General features: G+C 35.5%; 1 protein-coding gene across 1 annotated transcript in view; it reads right to left on the reverse strand.

Moving 5' to 3' along the window:
* Positions 1-8,279: 8,279 nt before the first annotated feature.
* Positions 8,280-21,347, reverse strand: part of LOC138307648 (aminopeptidase NAALADL1-like) — a 76,954-nt gene continuing 63,886 nt past the window's right edge. Inside the window, exons 7-12 of the mRNA XM_069248465.1 lie at positions 16,394-16,599; positions 16,036-16,185; positions 15,400-15,570; positions 14,815-15,013; positions 12,999-13,158; positions 8,280-12,649 (exon numbers count right to left, since the gene is read on the reverse strand). Of these exons, the coding sequence (XP_069104566.1) occupies positions 12,481-12,649; positions 12,999-13,158; positions 14,815-15,013; positions 15,400-15,570; positions 16,036-16,185; positions 16,394-16,599 (1,055 nt within the window). The 3' untranslated portion in view covers positions 8,280-12,480. The remainder of the gene's footprint in view (positions 12,650-12,998; positions 13,159-14,814; positions 15,014-15,399; positions 15,571-16,035; positions 16,186-16,393; positions 16,600-21,347) is intronic.

The raw sequence follows: 21,347 nt of genomic DNA on the forward strand, positions 1-21,347 counted from the left end.
CAGGACACATGTAACCCTCCCCCATGTTCAGGACACATGTAACCCTCCCCCATGTTCAGGACACATGTAACCCTCCCCCATGTTCAGGACAAATGTAACCCTCCCCCATGTTCAGGACACATGTAACCCTCCCCCATGTTCAGGACACATGTAACCCTCCCCCATGTTCAGGACAAATGTAACCCTCTCCCATGTTCAGGACACATGTAACCCTCCCCCATGTTTCAGGGACACATGTAACCCTCCCCATGTTTCAGGACACATGTAACCCTCCCCCATGTTCAGGACAAATGTAACCCTCCCCATGTTCAGGACAAATGTAACCCTCCCCCATGTTCAGGACACATGTAAACCCTCCCCCATGTTCAGGACACATGTAACCCCTCCCCATGTTCAGGACACATGTTCAGGACACATGTAACCCTCCCCCATGTTCAGGACACATGTAACCTCCCCTCAGGACAGTGTAACCCCCCATGTTCAGGACACATGTAACCCTCCCCCATGTTCAGGACACATGTAACCCTCTCCCATGTTCAGGACACATGTAACCCTCCCCCATGTTCAGGACACATGTAACCCTCCCCCATGTTCAGGACACATGTAACCCTCCCCCATGTTCAGGACACATGTAACCCTCCCCCATGTTCAGGACAAATGTAACCCTCCCCATGTTCAGGACACATGTAACCCTCCCCCATGTTCAGGACAAATGTAACCCTCCCCCATGTTCAGGACACTGTAACCCTCTCCCCATGTTCAGGACACATGTAACCCTCCCCCATGTTCAGGGACACATGTAACCCTCCCCCATGTTCAGGACATGTAACCCTCCCCCATGTTCAGGACACAATGTAACCCTCTCCCCATGTTCAGGACACATGTAACCCTCCCCCCATGTTCAGGACACATGTAACCCTCCCCCATGTTCAGGACACATGTAACCCTCCCCCATGTTCAGGACACATGTAACCCTCCCCCATGTTCAGGACACATGTAAACCCCTCCCATCTCAGGTGTAACCCTCCCCCATGTTCAGGACACATGTAACCCTCCCCCATGTTCAGGACAGGTGTAACCCTCCCCCATGTTCAGGACAGGTGTAACCCTCCCCCATGTTCAGGACAGGTGTAACCCTCCCCCATGTTCAGGACACATGTAACCCTCCCCCATGTTCAGGACAGGTGTAACCCTCCCCCATGTTCAGGACACATGTAACCCTCCCCCATGTTCAAGGACAACATGTAACCCTCCCCATGTTCAGGACAGGTGTAACCCTCCCCATGTTCAGGACAGGTGTACCCTCCCCCATGTTCAGGACAGGTTAACCCTCCCCCAGGACAGGTGTAACCCTCCCCCATGTTCAGGACACATGTAACCCTCCCCCATGTTCAGGACACATGTAACCCTCCCCCATGTTCAGGACAGGTGTAACCCTCCCCCATGTTCAGGACAGGTGTAACCCTCCCCCATGTTCAGGACAGAATGTAAACCCTCCCATGTTCAGGACAAGGTGTAAAACTCCCCCATGTTCAGGACACATGTAAACCTCCCCATCAGCAACATGTAACCCTCCCCCATGTTCAGGACAGGGTAACCACCCGTAATGTCACAAAGGTGTAAAATAACACATGTATCAAAATTGCAAACCCTCCATGTTCTAGGTTTACAACTAAATTTAGATAATATGACTAAGAATATATTTAAATATGTACTACAACAGGTAAATCAGCTAAGTATAGGTGTATACTACCTAATCAGCATGACTAAGTATAGGTGTAAGGTACTACCACAGGTAAATCAGCATGACTAAGTATAGGTGTAACGGTACTACCACAGGTAAAATCAGCATGACTAAGTATAGGTGTATGGTACTACCACAGGTAAATCAGCATGACTAAGTATAGGTGTAATGGTACTACCACAGGTAAATCAGCATGACTAAGTATAGGTGTATGGTACTACCACAGGTAAATCAGCATGACTAAGTATAGGTGTATGGTACTACCACAGGTAAATCAGCATGACTAAGTATAGGTGTATGGTACTACCACAGGTAAATCAGCATGACTAAGTATAGGTGTAATGGTACTACCACAGGTAAATCAGCATGACTAAGTATAGGTGTATAGGTGTATGGTACTACCACAGGTAAATCAGCATGACTAAGTATAGGTGTAAGGTACTACCACAGGTAAATCAGCATGACTAAGTATAGGTGTATGGTACTACCACAGGTAAATCAGCATGACTAAGTATAGGTGTAAGGTACTACCACAGGTAAATCAGCATGACTAAGTATAGGTGTATGGTACTACCACAGGTAGTGGTGGGTCGATCAGCATGACTAAGTATAGGTGTATGGTACTACCACAGGTAAATCAGCATGACTAAGTATAGGTGTATGGTACTACCACAGGTAAATCAGCATGACTAAGTATAGGTGTAATGGTACTACCACAGGTAAATCAGCATGACTAAGTATAGGTGTAAGGTACTACACACAGGTAAATCAGCATGACTAAGTATAGGTGTATGGTACTACCACAGGTAAATCAGCATGACTAAGTATAGGTGTAAGGTACTACCACAGGTAAATCAGCATGACTAAGTATAGGTGTAAGGTACTACCACAGGTAAATCAGCATGACTAAGTATAGGTGTATGGTACTACCACAGGTAAATCAGCATGACTAAGTATAGGTAATGGTACTACCACAGGTAAATCAGCATGACTAAGTATAGGTGTATGGTACTACCACAGGTAAATCAGCATGACTAAGTATAGGTGTAAGGTACTACCACAGGTAAATCAGCATGACTAAGTATAGGTGTAAGGTACTACCACAGGTAAATCAGCATGACTTGGTATAGGTGTAAGGTACTACCACAGGTAAATCAGCATGACTAAGTATAGGTGTATGGTACTACCACAGGTAAATCAGCATGACTAAGTATAGGTGTATGGTACTACCACAGGTAAATCAGCATGACTAAGTATAGGTGTATGGTACTACCACAGGTAAATCAGCATGACTAAGTATAGGTGTATGGTACTACCACAGGTAAATCAGCATGACTAAGTATAGGTGTATGGTACTACCACAGGTAAATCAGCATGACTAAGTATAGGTGTATGGTACTACCACAGGTAAATCAGCATGACTAAGTATAGGTGTAAGGTACTACCACAGGTAAATCAGCATGACTAAGTATAGGTGTATGGTACTACCACAGGTAAATCAGCATGACTAAGTATAGGTGTATGGTACTACCACAGGTAAATCAGCATGACTAAGTATAGGTGTAAGGTACTACCACAGGTAAATCAGCATGACTAAGTATAGGTGTATGGTACTACCACAGGTAAATCAGCATGACTAAGTATAGGTGTAAGGTACTACCACAGGTAAATCAGCATGACTAAGTATAGGTGTATGGTACTACCACAGGTAAATCAGCATGACTAAGTATAGGTGTAAGGTACTACCACAGGTAAATCAGCATGACTAAGTATAGGTGTATGGTACTACCACAGGTAAATCAGCATGACTAAGTATAGGTGTAATGTACTACCACAGGTAAATCAGCATGACTAAGTATAGGTGTAAGGTACTACCACAGGTAAATCAGCATGACTAAGTATAGGTGTATGGTACTACCACAGGTAAATCAGCATGACTAAGTATAGGTGTATGGTACTACCACAGGTAAATCAGCATGACTAAGTATAGGTGTATGGTACTACCACAGGTAAATCAGCATGACTAAGTATAGGTGTATGGTACTACCACAGGTAAATCAGCATGACTAAGTATAGGTGTATGGTACTACCACAGGTAAATCAGCATGACTAAGTATAGGTGTATGGTACTACCACAGGTAAATCAGCATGACTAAGTATAGGTGTATGGTACTACCACAGGTAAATCAGCATGACTAAGTATAGGTGTATGGTACTACCACAGGTAAATCAGCATGACTAAGTATAGGTGTATGGTACTACCACAGGTAAATCAGCATGACTACGTATAGGTGTATGGTACTACCACAGGTAAATCAGCATGACTAAGTATAGGTGTAAGGTGCTACCACAGGTAAATCAGCATGACTTGGTAAAGGTGTATGGTACTACCACAGGTAAATCAGCATGACTAAGTATAGGTGTATGGTACTACCACAGGTAAATCAGCATGACTAAGTATAGGTGTATGGTACTACCACAGGTAAATCAGCATGACTAAGTATAGGTGTAAGGTACTACCACAGGTAAATCAGCATGACTAAGTATAGGTGTAAGGTACTACCACAGGTAAATCAGCATGACTAAGTATAGGTGTATGGTACTACCACAGGTAAATCAGCATGACTAAGTATAGGTGTAAGGTACTACCACAGGTAAATCAGCATGACTAAGTATAGGTGTAAGGTACTACCACAGGTAAATTAGCATGACTAAGTATAGGTGTATGGTACTACCACAGGTAAATCAGCATGACTAAGTATAGGTGTATGGTACTACCACAGGTAAATCAGCATGACTAAGTATAGGTGTATGGTACTACCACAGGTAAATCAGCATGACTAATATAGGTGTATGGTACTACCACAGGTAAATAGCATGACTAAGTATAGGTGTAATGGTACTACCACAGGTAAATCAGCATGACTAAGTATAGGTGTATGGTACTACCACAGGTAAATCAGCATGACTAAGTATAGGTGTAAGGTACTACCACAGGTAAATCAGCATGACTAAGTATAGGTGTATGGTACTACCACAGGTAAATCAGCATGACTAAGTATAGGTGTATGGTACTACCACAGGTAAATCAGCATGACTTAAGTATAGGTGTATGGTACTACCACAGGTAAATCAGCATGACTAAGTATAGGTGTATGGTACTACCACAGGTAAATCAGCATGACTTGGTATAGGTGTATGGTACTACCACAGGTAAATCAGCATGACTAAGTATAGGTGTATGGTACTACCACAGGTAAATCAGCATGACTAAGTATAGGTGTATGGTACTACCACAGGTAAATCAGCATGACTAAGTATAGGTGTATGGTACTACCACAGGTAAATCAGCATGACTAAGTATAGGTGTAAGGTACTACCACAGGTAAATCAGCATGACTAAGTATAGGTGTATGGTACTACCACAGGTAAATTAGCATGACTAAGTATAGGTGTATTGTACTTCCCCTTTTAATCACTGCATGTGTAAAATCTTTGAATGCTGTAATACAGATGGTCAGATCTGCATGTGAAATGACAATGTTAACTTATTATTGATTATGATTGAGATGTGGTTTTATACACATCATTTTATGCTGATTTCTATAGATCCTTTATTATTAACTCTAAAATCATTTCAGAAAAACTTAAAATCTTACATATATGATAAGTCAACACCATCAAAACTATTTTAAGTAGTTAATGAGATTGATTAGTGGATTCCCATATTATTTTAGTGAAGTAGAATAGTTTAACCATTCCACCTGTAAAACAAATGAAGATACATCATGTTGTGGAATAAAAAAAATTCATTTAAAAAAAAAAAAATTATTTGGTATAAGAGCATCAAAGGAGACCTGTGTGTATTTTAGTTGACTCGGTTTGTTCTTTTTCACAGTCTGACATGAGCCATCCAGGATTTTGAAGGACTTGATGAAGGCAGCCCCAACTGTAAAACGGTACATCAGAGCTCTGTGTCCAGCCATTTGTGATTTGTTACACACTACACTATGAAATAGATGTATTCGATTCTTGTGTCCATCCATTTGTGATTTGTTACACAGAGGTGTACAGTATGAAATAGATGTATTTGATTCTTGGTAAGGACCAGTGTCGGGACTTCAGTGTTAGATGACTGGAACATTATCATCAACTCGTCCGTCTGAAACTTTCTTAGCTTTCCATGGAAATAGTATTCTGAGTTAAGAAATGTTGCCTTTGGTGACACAATGCTGTATTGGTTCTGCATGATATGGCGGAATGACCTTGAAAACTCCAGAAAATCTACGACACACGTACCGACTGACAAGTAATGGCTGTAATTTATTGTCTCGGTGTGAGGTTAGGATAAAAGTTTTTCATGTTAAGATCTAAATTATAAGTAGGTATCTGAATAATTGATCAATTTTGTGGGTGTCATTTAAAGCTGATTTTGATTTATTATCATAAGACAATACAGTAATTACATAAAGTCCTTATCAATTTTGAGATACTGTGTACATCCACAGCACAGTGTTTTTGGTGTACCCTGCATTCTTGTAAATAACTAAATTACTGTTATAATAGTTGTAAAGGAAAAATAATATACCCCTGGTAAATAATATAGGTTTTATTGGAAGTATTCAATCATTATGATGTTATATTACAGGAATAACATAGTAAGAATTTATAATTATAATACATGTAGATGTTTAGAGGCCCAAAGATCAGGAAACTGTCTAATTATTAGTTAAATTTTAAACTGTGTTTCTTGATCCCAGAGCATGACCAGGATTTTATGTCTGGTTGGTGAGATTATATTAATTAATGTGATTGTGTGAACTAGTCATAAACAGTTTTCATATGTTCTAGTCATTATTATTATAATATTTTATTCCATATTTTCGTGTTGTTATGTAATTGTGTTGTTGTGTGATGTCTAATTTATCAGAGTACTCTCCCTTTACAAGTACTTATTGATTTGTAGTCATGTACTTAATATATTTTAGAACATAATGTAGCTTCTCAAACTAAAATTAAATTGACTGTACAATCAATACTTACTTGTAATGTGAGATAATTCTAATATTACAAAGATGGAAAGTGTTTTTATCATTAACCTTGATATGTGGATTGTATGGTCATTGATTATTGTGGAAAGGAAGTAAATCACACAGATACTGCGGGTAATCAACACCTCAGCTGATCACTGAAAATAGTAACAATAGAAACGGCAACCATAAAATGATCAATTTACTGGACAAAATAATGTGTTTCAAATTACCTTGATATCATGGGCTATCAATCAAGATTTAATAAACAATGAAATATTTTGTTGGCATCTTGAAAAATTCATATTTCTCATTGAACAATGGAATGATGATTTATCCCAACTGACATGATCTAGCAATGAAAAGAGAAAGTAATTTAATGAAATGTCTTATTTTATTTTAGAAAATGCATTACATTTTGTTTGTGCGTGTATGTATAACTGTTGGAATCAAATGGTTGGCTGATTTCTCCCAATATGTTTTAATAAAATTGTTGTGACATGAAAAAATAACAAAATTAGTTGTTCTTGATTTCTATACTGTATTCTATCGGTAATAAGTAGTTACAAGCAGACATAATAAGGAAAAAGGGAGAGGGCTTGTTGACGGTGAATTACGGTAATACAAATACAACATCTGAATTGTCAATTGTCATCTGAAACTTCAACTATGAAATAATGTCAAGGAAACTAAAAGCCATGATGATGATCATTTAAAGTGAACAGTCGGGCAAGGATGGCTAAAGTCGGTAAAAATGGTGTGAATGTATCCAGTATAATTTCTTATGAAATGGAAAAATAAAATCTCTCGTCAAAATCTGTCTGCGTACGAAGAAATTAATTTTAAAGTATGGAAATTCTAAAACGTCCTCCCGGCTCACTATGTCCGTGGTTACATTTCCACGCAGCCTCGCTTTCAATGCTTTCAACTTTTCTTTACTTTAATGGTCAGAACTGGGAAACTAAGCAGAACTTGGCCGTCGTATTAATATGTGAGAACTTTTGGAAGGCCAATGAACGCATTTAGACTGGTTTTCTTTGCCCGACTATTCACTTTAAGGACATGCCCAGTTTTGGAGGCGGATGAGAGTTGCCTTTCTCACACAAGCCTAGTCTTGTACATGGCAACTAGACTCTCTATAGGATGAAGGGCTAGTGATGGAATGTCAGGATAACTTACTACTGCCAGTAAATGTCACACAAGCCTAGTCCTGTACGTGGCGACTAGACTCTCTAAAGGAATAAAGGGCTAGTGATGGAATGTCAGGATAACAGTATTACAAAGCTAGGTAGTCAAGGGATACATATGTATAGCCGGTTTTGGTGTTAGAGGAAGCTGGAGTATATATATATACCGACTGATACACGTATCACAGACGATCAGGGCTGGCTGTTTGTATTTTTTACTTGGAAAACCAAAATCTGCTGTCTTATATTTCAACAGCTTTCAGAAATTAAAGGTTGATACCTTTAATCAATATTTTATCACATACAAAAGAAAACACGTTATTCTTCTTAATTATTTTTAATTTATATTTTCAAATGAGCAAATTACATAATAAATTTAGGTCAAGAGATCAATCATCCGTACATTTTGTGTAAGCTGTTTAGAATACTGATTACAGGAGAATGGATTTGTTTAATGGCTATTCCACCTATCTCTCACACAGGAGAATGGATTTGTTTAATGGCTATTCCACCTATCTCTCACACAGGAGAATGGATTTGTTTAATGGCTATTCCACCTATCTCTCACACAGGAGAATGGATTTGTTTAATGGCTATTCCACCTATCTCTCACACAGGAGAATGGATTTGTTTAATGGCTATTCCACCTATCACCATCTCTCACACAGGAGAATGGATTTGTTTAATGGCTATTCCACCTATCTCTCACACAGGAGAATGGATTTGTTTAATGGATATTCCACCTATCTCTCACACAGGAGAATGGATTTGTTTAATGGCTATTCCACCTATCTCTCACACCCGATTCTAACAATTGAGTGTAACATGTTAATTATACCAGTCATACTTGATTTCTCTCCGTTATTGTAGATGGATGTGAAATTTTGATAGGACCAGACAGTAATCTGGTAAATTAAACATTAATTAATCTTTGCTATTTTCATTATATTTGCAATCAAGGGCTCTTACTGACCACAGCGCTCTGTTGTATACATTTATACAATGATTAACGTTACATTTGAATTTATGTTAAAAGTCAGGAAATCACATTAAAATTTGTATAATAACCACTACAAAGTGATTTACATACAATACCCATTTAACTTCACTATCAGTAGCTACATTAGTAACCTTACAAATCATATGTAGTTATAGACGCTGTATATTGTCCAAATCAAACACGTTCATCTGATCAAAACAACCAATTCAATTGAGCTTCGATCGGCCTACATTAGACTACATTTGTTCACATGGTGTTTGAGAGTTCTCTAGGACATGTTACAAAAAATGGCAGTGTATTTATAAATGAATTAATTATAACATGATGCTTTAAATGGTTATCAGGACCAAAAAATCACATTATATCTACACATAAGTATCCTACAATCAAGAATAATAATTCATTTGTGAAACAAATTTAGAATTCAGTTTCTCATAATTTTGATATGGAAGACAAGGTGTTGTGTCGAAATTCTATATAGTTTTTCTTTGTCGATGACAATGGTAGACAATGAATGACAACCTCAGATGATGATGATGATGATACAATGAAGATGATTAAGAAATTCTACAGAATTTATGTTGATGACAATGACGATGATAATGATGAAATTTGATAGTTGATGACAAAACGATGACAACCACTATGGGATGAATTATTTTTGAAACATAATTTAGAGTGCCCTACATACAGCAACACTTTCATGAAAATTATTACAAAATTAATATATAAAGTATGAAAAAAATCCAAGACCTGATGATATATATTTGTACAAGATGGTCATTGATATTAGCAATTGTAAAAGATCTAGTGTAAAATTAAAGTTTGGGATAATGTACCTGAACTCTTGGGTCGAATTTGCAGACATTTTTCATTTGATTTCTTTATCAAAATAATATATTTCACAATTAATAAGATCGATATTCCTTTCCTCTCCATCCAAATAGGATATTAAAGACCTCTAGTTATAACAAATATAATTACATACATTGTTCTCACTGACAGCATCTAATGTGCTCAAGTCAATGAGAGAAAACAATAAAAGGAACATTAGACATCAGGGTTTTCGAAATCGCAAAACAACGTGGGTAAAGTACAATGTACCGTTGATTAGTCCCATCTTCAGGTGATTATGATGTCATATTTTGACGTCAATTCTGTGGCGTCATAATCACCAGATGGTGGGACTTATTGACATTAAAAATATTTTTTATCCACATCGTTTTGGGATATCAAAACCCACGTATTATCTAGCTCATTTGGCGCCTTATATCCCATTTATGCTTATTAGTCATCTCCTTTGTGGGAGGCATTGATTGTGACATGATTTTGTGGGCAAAAGTCACATCATTTTCTTAGAAAAAAATGATGATATGCTGGTAAACATGTGGCATAAATATCACAATCAAAACCTACCAGCTCGCAAGGGCAGATAACTCTGAGATGGAAAAGGCCAACTTGCATTAATATTGAATGAATATAAACATAAAAATACAAGAAAAAAATCCATACAAATCGGTAAAGACACTAGATCTACTCGGATTAATTCAGATCATTTTATCTTAAATACAAGATGCAGATTATTATTTAAAGCTATTTACAACTTTCGGTATTTATAAATCAACATAATATCTAAATGTTTATCTATAATCATCAATAGAGTAAAGTGACTAGACTGGCAAACATTTAAATGTAATTAGATTACAACTATCCCCTGTTACACCATACAGAATATCATAAAGTATGACACTGTCATAACTGATGTGTTGAAATGAATATTATAAAGATTAAATTACCAGTACTGTTTATTCCTTTATCAATTTCTCGGATAACAAGAGATTCAAGAGGGATCTTGGCACTCACCAAAGAATGATCTACGTCTGACAATAGAAAGAGGGATCTTTTCTCTGATTTTCCAACTTTTACTTCATATTACTACCTATGAAATTTTAAAAAGATCCATTCAATACTTTCCGAGATATACAACAGTAACAAACTTTGATTATCAAAATCCAAGATGGCTACCTGTCAGCCATCTTGTTGACCAATCGGTCCAAAAATAAATTCAATATGCACAACTAAAGTTCTAAGGGAACCTACATATAAGATTTGAGACAGATCCCTTCAGTACTTTCTGAGAAATAGAGGTAACAAACTTTTATCTATCAAAAAAAAGGTATCTGTCAATCAGAAAGTCAGATTTAGTATGAAAACAAATAAAAAATAATTATTGCTCCTTGTCACCAAAAAGTCCCTGAATACATATTTTTTAATCAAAACATATGTATATAAAATTTAACAAATCAGCTAAGAGATTAGGTGCCATAGATCGTGAGTATGAGGCCTCGGGGAGTGGACACTACAATTGTCTTCCTTTGTCACGGCTTCAGAAATATCATGCAATAATACATGTAAGTAAAATAAAACTTAAATCAGAAGACTGAAGACACTACATTATTATATCTACAAAAAAAAAAAAAATTGAAAATTTTATAGGACTTTGGAAAGATGGTAAATATTCTAAGTTGCTATAAGAACTCAGAAGTTGTCTTTGTTTTTGTACAAAATAACACTCTAAACCCATCACACATATTCAAACATACTAAATTGCACTTCCCACTAGAAAAATTGACTTCAAGAAAATAACTTATAGTTACATAATTCTGTACACACAGACTTTATACATTCCTTCAACATACAGTCATCTTACATTAATTATATTATAGAACTGAAACATTGGGATATTTTGGCAAGCACATCCTTGAGATTACATGATCGACTATGTAGTCTGACGTCATCAGTAGAAGCTCGTATGGCTACGGGGTCCAGTTTCACCAAAATTCTGTTACTTAACAACAGGAAAGCATTACAGAAGGTTAGGAAAAAATATTTCTTAGGAACTTCTCATAACTTCTGCAATGCTTTCTATGAAGCTAAATGACCTGTTCTTCCGCATTTGCATATTACAGTTATCTGCTCTTGCTGGTAGGTGTTGATTGTGACGTCACAATGGACACCTCCGAGAAAGGGACGTAACTCTATAATATACAGAATACATGTATAAATATATCAGTGTAGTATGGAGACATGTTGAGTGACGATTCATAATAATACTGGTACACACATACAAATGTTCACTTCCGATGGGATGGTGATGTCAATGATGATACAAACCATGGAATCACTGCTGGAGTATCTTAACATATCTAAGTTTGTTGATCACTATTTTGGTCACATGTTCAATACCAAGTAACAGGTAGTGTGTGTAGGTGAGGAACCAACCTCTGGTGTTATGACTCGCTACCTCGGCTAGCTACCTTGACTCGCTACCTCGACTCGCTACCTCGGCTGCCTGTATGAGAGGATACAACTTGCTATCTGTAGAAAATACTGACCAGCTACCTCGACTCGCTACCTCGACTCGCTACCTCGGCTGCCTGTATGAGAGGATACGACTTGCTATCTGTTTGTAGGAAATACTGACCAGCTGTCCTTCAGCCACTTGCTACATTGGTACTGCTAACTTAACTGTAAGACACTTATACTTTGTTTTAATGCGTCTGAGAACGTGTCTAATAAGCAATGGAAGCTTGACCAGTCGTTGGTAAGGGTGGACAGTTGGACCATTTCCTTGATGACCGTTAGACGACCTTCACCATCCGTCTCGTATAACACACTGCCACTGTTTCTAAAACGCAAACCAGAAAATCTGCAGTCGAGTGTCCATGTATAGACAATTTGTACACTAGATCAGTATGAAAAGACTCTACTGCTCTATATATGTATTTACTTCTTTGGTTATAATGTAATTGGTTGTCAACTGTTATTATTTTATTGTTTATCTTAACTGTTCACAATCTGAAATCAAATGAGCGGAGAGACTTTCTCTAACATCATGAGAGCGTGATGTTAACTCTACGATGTGATCGTAAGTATAATTACCTGTTTATGAGTAGAGAAACAAAGACTTTCTCTAACATCATGAGAGCATCGTTAACTCTTCGCTGTGATCGTTTATATTATAGTATATATATTACCTGTTTATGAGTGGAGAGACGAAGACTTTCTCTAACATCATGAGAGCGTCGTTAACTCTACGAGCCTCTAGCGGTACTTTGCTGGAACCTAGAGATTCTATATAGACCACAAAGGCGTTCGCCGTGGTCACCAGAACATCCGAGGTTGTCCGTAAAGTATCTGTGAAAAAAATAGACATAAATATATCCTCTACTTTTTTAATTATTTTTACTAAATTACAAGAGATCCCAGAGGGATCTTGGCGCCCTCCAAAGAATGATCCATGTCTGACAAACAAAACAGGGATCTTTTCTCTGCTTTTCAAACTTTGAGACAGATCCCTTCAGTACTTTCTGAGAAATAGCGGTAACAAGCTTCAATTGTCAAAATCCAAGATGACGTCCTGTTGGCCATTTTGTTCTCTGATCGGTACGAAAATGCAATATGCATAACCAGGTACCTAGGGGACCATGCACATGAAATTTGAGACAGATCCCTTCAGTACTTTCTGAGAATGAGTGGTAACAAGCTTCAACTTTTGAAATCAATGATGGCGGCCTGTCGGCAATCTTGTTCACCGATTGGTACCAAAATGATATATGCATTACCAGGGACCTAGGAGACCATGCACATGAAATTTGAGACAGCTCCCTTCAGTACTTTCTGAGAAATAGCGGTAACAAACTTCAATTGTCAAAATCCAAGATGGCGGCCTGTCAGCCATCTTGTTGATCGATTTGTCCCAAAATGCAATATGCACAACTAGGGCCCTAGGGGAACCTACATGTGAAATTTGAGAATAATCCCTTTTGCACTTAAACTATCAAAATCCAAGATGGCGACCTGTTCGCCATCTTATTGACCGATTGGTCCCAAAATGCAATATGCACAACTAGGGTCCAAGGGGAACCTTCATGTGAAATTTGATACAGATCCCTTCAGTACTTTCTGAGAAAAAGCGGTAACAAGAATTGTTAAAGGACCGAAGGACAGACGGACGGACAATGGACCACAGACGAAAAGCGATTTGAATAGCCCACCATCTGATAATGTTGGGCTAAAAAGTGGAAGATTTAACAACAAGAAATGTCTATGAAATCTGGACGGAACGGGAAAAGAGGACGGATGTGGGTAACACTATATGCAAACTCTTTCCTCACCATTTTATGTCAAAGCAAAGGAAAAAAAGCTCCTCCTCCCCTTGCTCAAAACACATAAAACTATTACCATTAATCCTAACTACCTCTATATAAAACCGGGATGTAACCTGACAGCATGGGTCATTTACACTATCATTTCAGCACACACTTAGTCTATACCTAGCTGTTCATTCCCTCTTTGTCCTTCCTATTTGTCATTACCGTTTGATATACTTTACCTATCAGTTCGACCGTTTGATATACTTTACCTATCAGTTCGTTAATGCCTTGTATGTCTGCTTTACCTATCAGTTCGACCGTTGGATATACTTTACCTATCAGTTCGACCGTTGGATATACTTTACCTATCAGTTCGACCGTTGGATATACTTTACCTATCAGTTCAACCGTTTGATATACTTTACCTATCAGTTCGACCGTTGGATATACTTTACCTATCAGTTCGACCGTTGGATATACTTTACCTATCAGTTCGACCGTTGGATATACTTTACCTATCAGTTCGATTTCGACCGTATATATTTACCTATCAGTTCGACCGTTGGATATACTTTACCTATCAGTTCGACCGTTGGATATACTTTACCTATCAGTTCGACCGTTGGATATACTTTACCTATCAGTTCGACCGTTGGATATACTTTACCTATCAGTTCGACCGTTTGATATACTTTACCTATCAGTTCGTTAATGCCTTGTATGTCTGCTGTCTGTATCAAAGCCTCGTCTATGGACGTTGTTAGACCAGAGACATCTAGTGGTAAGATGTTGTCATCCACCAGATTAAGTATGACAAGGGCCATAACTCTAGCCGCGGCTAAGTGGTAGCGGTAATGGTGATCCTTGTCATGAAGTGATTTATTCATCATGAAAGTCTGTAAGAAGAAAAACATTTTAAATCTATATCTGAAGTTCTGTAGAGTTCTTGGATGAACTTCAGTGTAAGGATTTTCTTAATTCTAAGGAACACTAACTCTTTATTTATGTACAAAATGTAAAGTTAAAATGGTACCTGGTAACTAAAAGTAATTCAAAATTGGTCACAAGAAATTTTGTGTTCAATGGGACAGAAAGATTGATTTGTAATTATTGATAAGTTGATTGATAACTAATTTCAAACACATTTAATTTTATAACTGACAAAAAAACAAACTTCAATGTTTCAAGATAATTGCATTATTTTAAATATCTAAAGAATACTAATAAGTACAAATGTATATATGTATAAAGAAATTCATCCCGTTTTAATTTCTCTACTTACTGGGAGATCAAATCCAGCCTCAAAAACCGGGATGCCCAGTTCCTGGAATCTGTATAGAGAATCTTTGTTTCCATGGAAATCTCCTGTAGGACTAACCTCCTTCCTGTAATGATTAACGTTCAAGGACAGACTGTCTCTGATTGACAGCTCGGACATGGCCGCATCAGGCACCTGAAACATAGAGTACATCAAGGTCAGTGGAAATATTGGCAGACTTCTTTTGACATTCCACAAAATCATGTGTCAATGTTTACAAATAACACATGCACGAGACAATCGGAGATATACAATCAAACAGATTTAATGTTGAATAAACACCTGTCAAATGTGAAGGTCCTCTCACTTTACAGCCAAGCACCTGTCTCCTTGAGCTGTTACAGAATTAAGGTACTAAAAAGTTCTATAGTTATCTTAGCAAATACATTCTGGCACAAAATCAATTCTAAACAAGTCAATGAAATGATGGTGAATACCAAATGAAATTGTTAAATAAACAAAAATGACCTCCTATCTAAAATTCCATATCAAAGCAGGATGTGACAGGGTGGTATGGAAACCACTCTAATACCATTTCATGCTGGGGCATTATAATAACAAATATTTTACATGAGAAATGTATGTGAATTTTCATCTTACAATGGAGGCGACTTTGTCGACCAAATGTGATAACAGACGACTAGAGGTTATGTCCATACTGGGCGTGCGTAAACTGTCACTCCGTGGTCGTGTGTAGAGGTCAAGGTCAACGTAGGTCACGACCTTAGTTTGAACAAGGATGCCATTCACCTATGAAACAAACGACAAAGATGTTGTTTAAGTCTGCATTCTACTTAGCAACATTTATATTTCTAGGATATGGGATAATTCATCAAAATGAAATAGGAATTTTTATTTTTTGTTTTGTTCAAGCCGTTTTTTAAAGTAATTCCCCTTACGAACAAAATAATTCCTTAAACAGATGATAGTTGTGGTAAAAACAATCAGGCAAGATTACCTTTAAAAACTCTTCAATACCAGCATGAGAATACTTTGTTCCACCCCAGGAATAAAACTTCATTCCTCGACGAGGAAGCCATTTTTCCAGACGCCTTATTGATGCCACACTTCGTGCCAGCTCCAACAAATTGATAGTTCCCATGGAAACACCAGATCCTGCCTCCATATCACCTGTCCTTGACGCTCCAACCATAACATTACGGTCTACAGAACAAGATGTTAATACATTATACCTGGTACAATAATAAGTATAACATTACGGTCTACAGAACAAGATGTTAATACATTATACCTGGTACAATAATAAGTATAACATTACAGTCTACAGAACAAGATGTTAATACATTATACCTGGTACAATAATAAGTATAACATTACAGTCTACAGAACAAGATGTTAATACATTATACCTGGTACAATAAGTATAACATTACAGTCTACAGAACAAGATGTTAATACATTATACCTGGTACAATAATAAGTATAAACATTACGGTCTACAGAACAAGATGTTAATACATTATACCTGGTACAATAATAAGTATAACATTACGGTCTACAGAACAAGATGTTAATACATTATACCTGGTACAATAATAAGTATAACATTACGGTCTACAGAACAAGATGTTAATACATTATACCTGGTACAATAATAAGTATAACATTACGGTCTACAGAACAAGATGTTAATACATTATACCTGGTACAATAAGTATAACATTACGGTCTACAGAACAAGATGTTAATACATTATACCTGGTACAATAATAAGTATAACATTACAGTCTACAGAACAAGATGTTAATACATTATACCTGGTACAATAATAAGTATAACATTACAGTCTACAGAACAAGATGTTAATACATTATACCTGGTACAATAATAGTATAACATTACGGTCTACAGAACAAGATGTTAATACATTATACCTGGTACAATAATAAGTATAACATTACGGTCTACAGAACAAGATGTTAATACATTATACCTGGTACAATAATAAGTATAACATTACAGTCTACAGAACAAGATGTTAATACATTATACCTGGTACAATAATAAGTATAACATTACGGTCTACAGAACAAGATGTTAATACATTATACCTGGTACAATAATAAGTATAACATTACAGTCTACAGAACAAGATGTTAATACATTATACCTGGTACAATAATAAGTATAACATTACAGTCTACAGAACAAGATGTTAAAACATTATACCTGGTACAATAATAAGTATAACATTACAGTCTACAGAACAAGATGTTAATACATTATACCTGGTACAATAATAAGTATAACATTACGGTCTACAGAACAAGATGTTAATACATTATACCTGGTACAATAATAAGTATAACATTACGGTCTACAGAACAAGATGTTAATACATTATACCTGGTACAATAATAAGTATAACATTACGGTCTACAGAACAAGATGTTAATACAATATACCTGGTACAATAATAAGTATAACATTACAGTCTACAGAACAAGATGTTAATACAATATACCTGGTACAATAATAAGTATAACATTACGGTCTACAGAACAAGATGTTAATACATTATACCTGGTACAATAATAAGTATAACATTACGGTCTACAGAACAAGATGTTAATACATTATACCTGGTACAATAATAAGTATAACATTACGGTCTACAGAACAAGATGTTAATACATTATACTGGTACAATAATAAGTATAACATTACTACAGAACAAGATGTTAATACATTATACCTGGTACAATAATAAGTATAACATTACGGTCTACAGAACAAGATGTTAATACATTATACCTGGTACAATAATAAGTATAACATTACGGTCTACAGAACAAGATGTTAATACATTATACCTGGTACAATAATAAGTATAACATTACAGTCTACAGAACAAGATGTTAATACATTATACCTGGTACAATAATAAGTATAACATTACCGTCTACAGAACAAAACATTATACCTGGTACAATAATAAGTATAACATTACAGTCTACAGAACAAGATGTTAATACATTATACCTGGTACAATAATAAGTATAACATTACAGTCTACAGAACAAGATGTTAATACATTATACCTGGTACAATAATAAGTATAACATTACGTCTACAGAACAAGATGTTAATACATTATACCTGGTACAATAATAGTATAACATTACAGTCTACAGAACAAGATGTTAATACATTATACCTGGTACAATAATAAGTATAACATTACAGTCTACAGAACAAGATGTTAATACATTATACCTGGTACAATAATAAGTATAACATTACGGTCTACAGAACAAGATGTTAATACATTATACCTGGTACAATAATAAGTATAACATTACAGTCTACAGAACAAGATGTTAATACATTATACCTGGTACAATAATAAGTATAACATTACGGTCTACAGAACAAGATGTTAATACAATATACCTGGTACAATAATAAGTATAACATTACAGTCTACAGAACAAGATGTTAATACAATATACCTGGTACAATAATAAGTATAACATTACAGTCTACAGAACAAGATGTTAATACATTATACCTGGTACAATAATAAGTATAACATTACAGTCTACAGAACAAGATGTTAATACATTATACCTGGTACAATAATAAGTATAACATTACAGTCTACAGAACAAGATGTTAATACATTATACCTGGTACAATAATAAGTATAACATTACAGTCTACAGAACAAGATGTTAATACAATATATACCTGGTACAATAATAAGTATAACATTACAGTCTACAGAACAAGATGTTAATACAATATACCTGGTACAATAACAATAAGTATAACATTACAGTCTACAGAACAAGATGTTAATACATTATACCTGGTACAATAATAAGTATAACATTACAGTCTACAGAACAAGATGTTAATACATTATACCTGGTACAATAATAAGTATAACATTAAAGTCTACAGAACAAGATGTTAATACATTATACCTGGTACAATAATAAGTATAACATTACAGTCTACAGAACAAGATGTTAATACAATATATACCTGGTACAATAATAAGTATAACATTACAGTCTACAGAACAAGATGTTAATACATTATACCTGGTACAATAATAAGTATAACATTACAGTCTACAGAACAAGATGTTAATACATTATACCTGGTACAATAATAAGTATAACATTACAGTCTACAGAACAAGATGTTAATACATTATACCTGGTACAATAATAAGTATAACATTACAGTCTACAGAACAAGATGTTAATACATTATACCTGGTACAATAATAAGTATAACATTAAGTCTACAGAACAAGATGTTAATACATATACTGGTACTAATAAGTATAACATTACGTCTACAGAACAAGATGTTAATACATTATACCTGGTACAATAATAAGTATAACATTACGGTCTACAGAACAAGATGTTAATACATTATACCTGGTACAATAATAAGTATAACATTACAGTCTACAGAACAAGATGTTAATACATTATACCTGGTACAATAATAAGTATAACATTACAGTCTACAGAACAAGATGTTAAATACATTATACCTGGTACAATAATAAGTATAACATTACAGTCTACAGAACAAGATGTTAATACAATATACCTGGTACAATAATAAGTATAACATTACAGTCTACAGAACAAGATGTTAATACATTATACCTGGTACAATAATAAGTATAACATTACGGTCTACAGAACAAGATGTTAATACATTATACCTGGTACAATAATAAGTATAACATTACGGTCTACAGAACAAGATGTTAATACATTATACCTGGTACAATAATAAGTATAACATTACAGTCTACAGAACAAGATGTTAATACATTATACCTGGTACAATAATAAGTATAACATTACGGTCTACAGAACAAGATGTTAATACATTATACCTGGTACAATAAGTATAACATTACAGTCTACAGAACAAGATGTTAATACATTATACCTGGTACAATAATAAGTATAACATTACAGTCTACAGAACAAGATGTTAATACATTATACCTGGTACAATAATAAGTATAACATTACGGTCTACAGAACAAGATGTTAATACATTATACCTGGTACAATAATAAGTATAACATTACAGTCTACAGAACAAGATGTTAATACATTATACCTGGTACAATAATAAGTATAACATTACGGTCTACAGAACAAGATGTTAATACAATATACCTGGTACAATAATAAGTATAACATTACGGTCTACAGAACAAGATGTTAATACATTATACCTGGTACAATAATAAGTATAACATTACGGTCTACAGAACAAGATGTTAATACATTATACCTGGTACAATAATAAGTATAACATTACAGTCTACAGAACAAGATGTTAATACATTATACCTGGTACAATAATAAGTATAACATTACGGTCTACAGAACAAGATGTTAATACAATTATACCTGGTACAATAATAAGTATAACATTACGGTCTACAGAACAAGATGTTAATACATTATACCTGGTACAATAATAAGTATAACATTACAGTCTACAGAACAAGATGTTAATACATTATACCTGGTACAATAATAAGTATATAACATTACGGTCTACAGAACAAGATGTTAATACATTATACCTGGTACAATAATAAGTATAACATTACAGTCTACAGAACAAGATGTTAATACATTATACCTGGTACAATAATAAGTATAACATTACGGTCTACAGAACAAGATGTTAATACATTATACCTGGTACAATAATAAGTATAACATTACAGTCTACAGAACAAGATGTTAATACATTATACCTGGTACAATAATAAGTATAACATTACGGTCTACAGAACAAGATGTTAATACAATATACCTGGTACAATAATAAGTATAACATTACGGTCTACAGAACAAGATGTTAATACAATTATACCTGGTACAATAATAAGT

This window comes from Argopecten irradians, chromosome 14 (genome assembly GCF_041381155.1).
Source record: "Argopecten irradians isolate NY chromosome 14, Ai_NY, whole genome shotgun sequence".
NCBI lineage: Eukaryota > Metazoa > Mollusca > Bivalvia > Pectinida > Pectinidae > Argopecten > Argopecten irradians.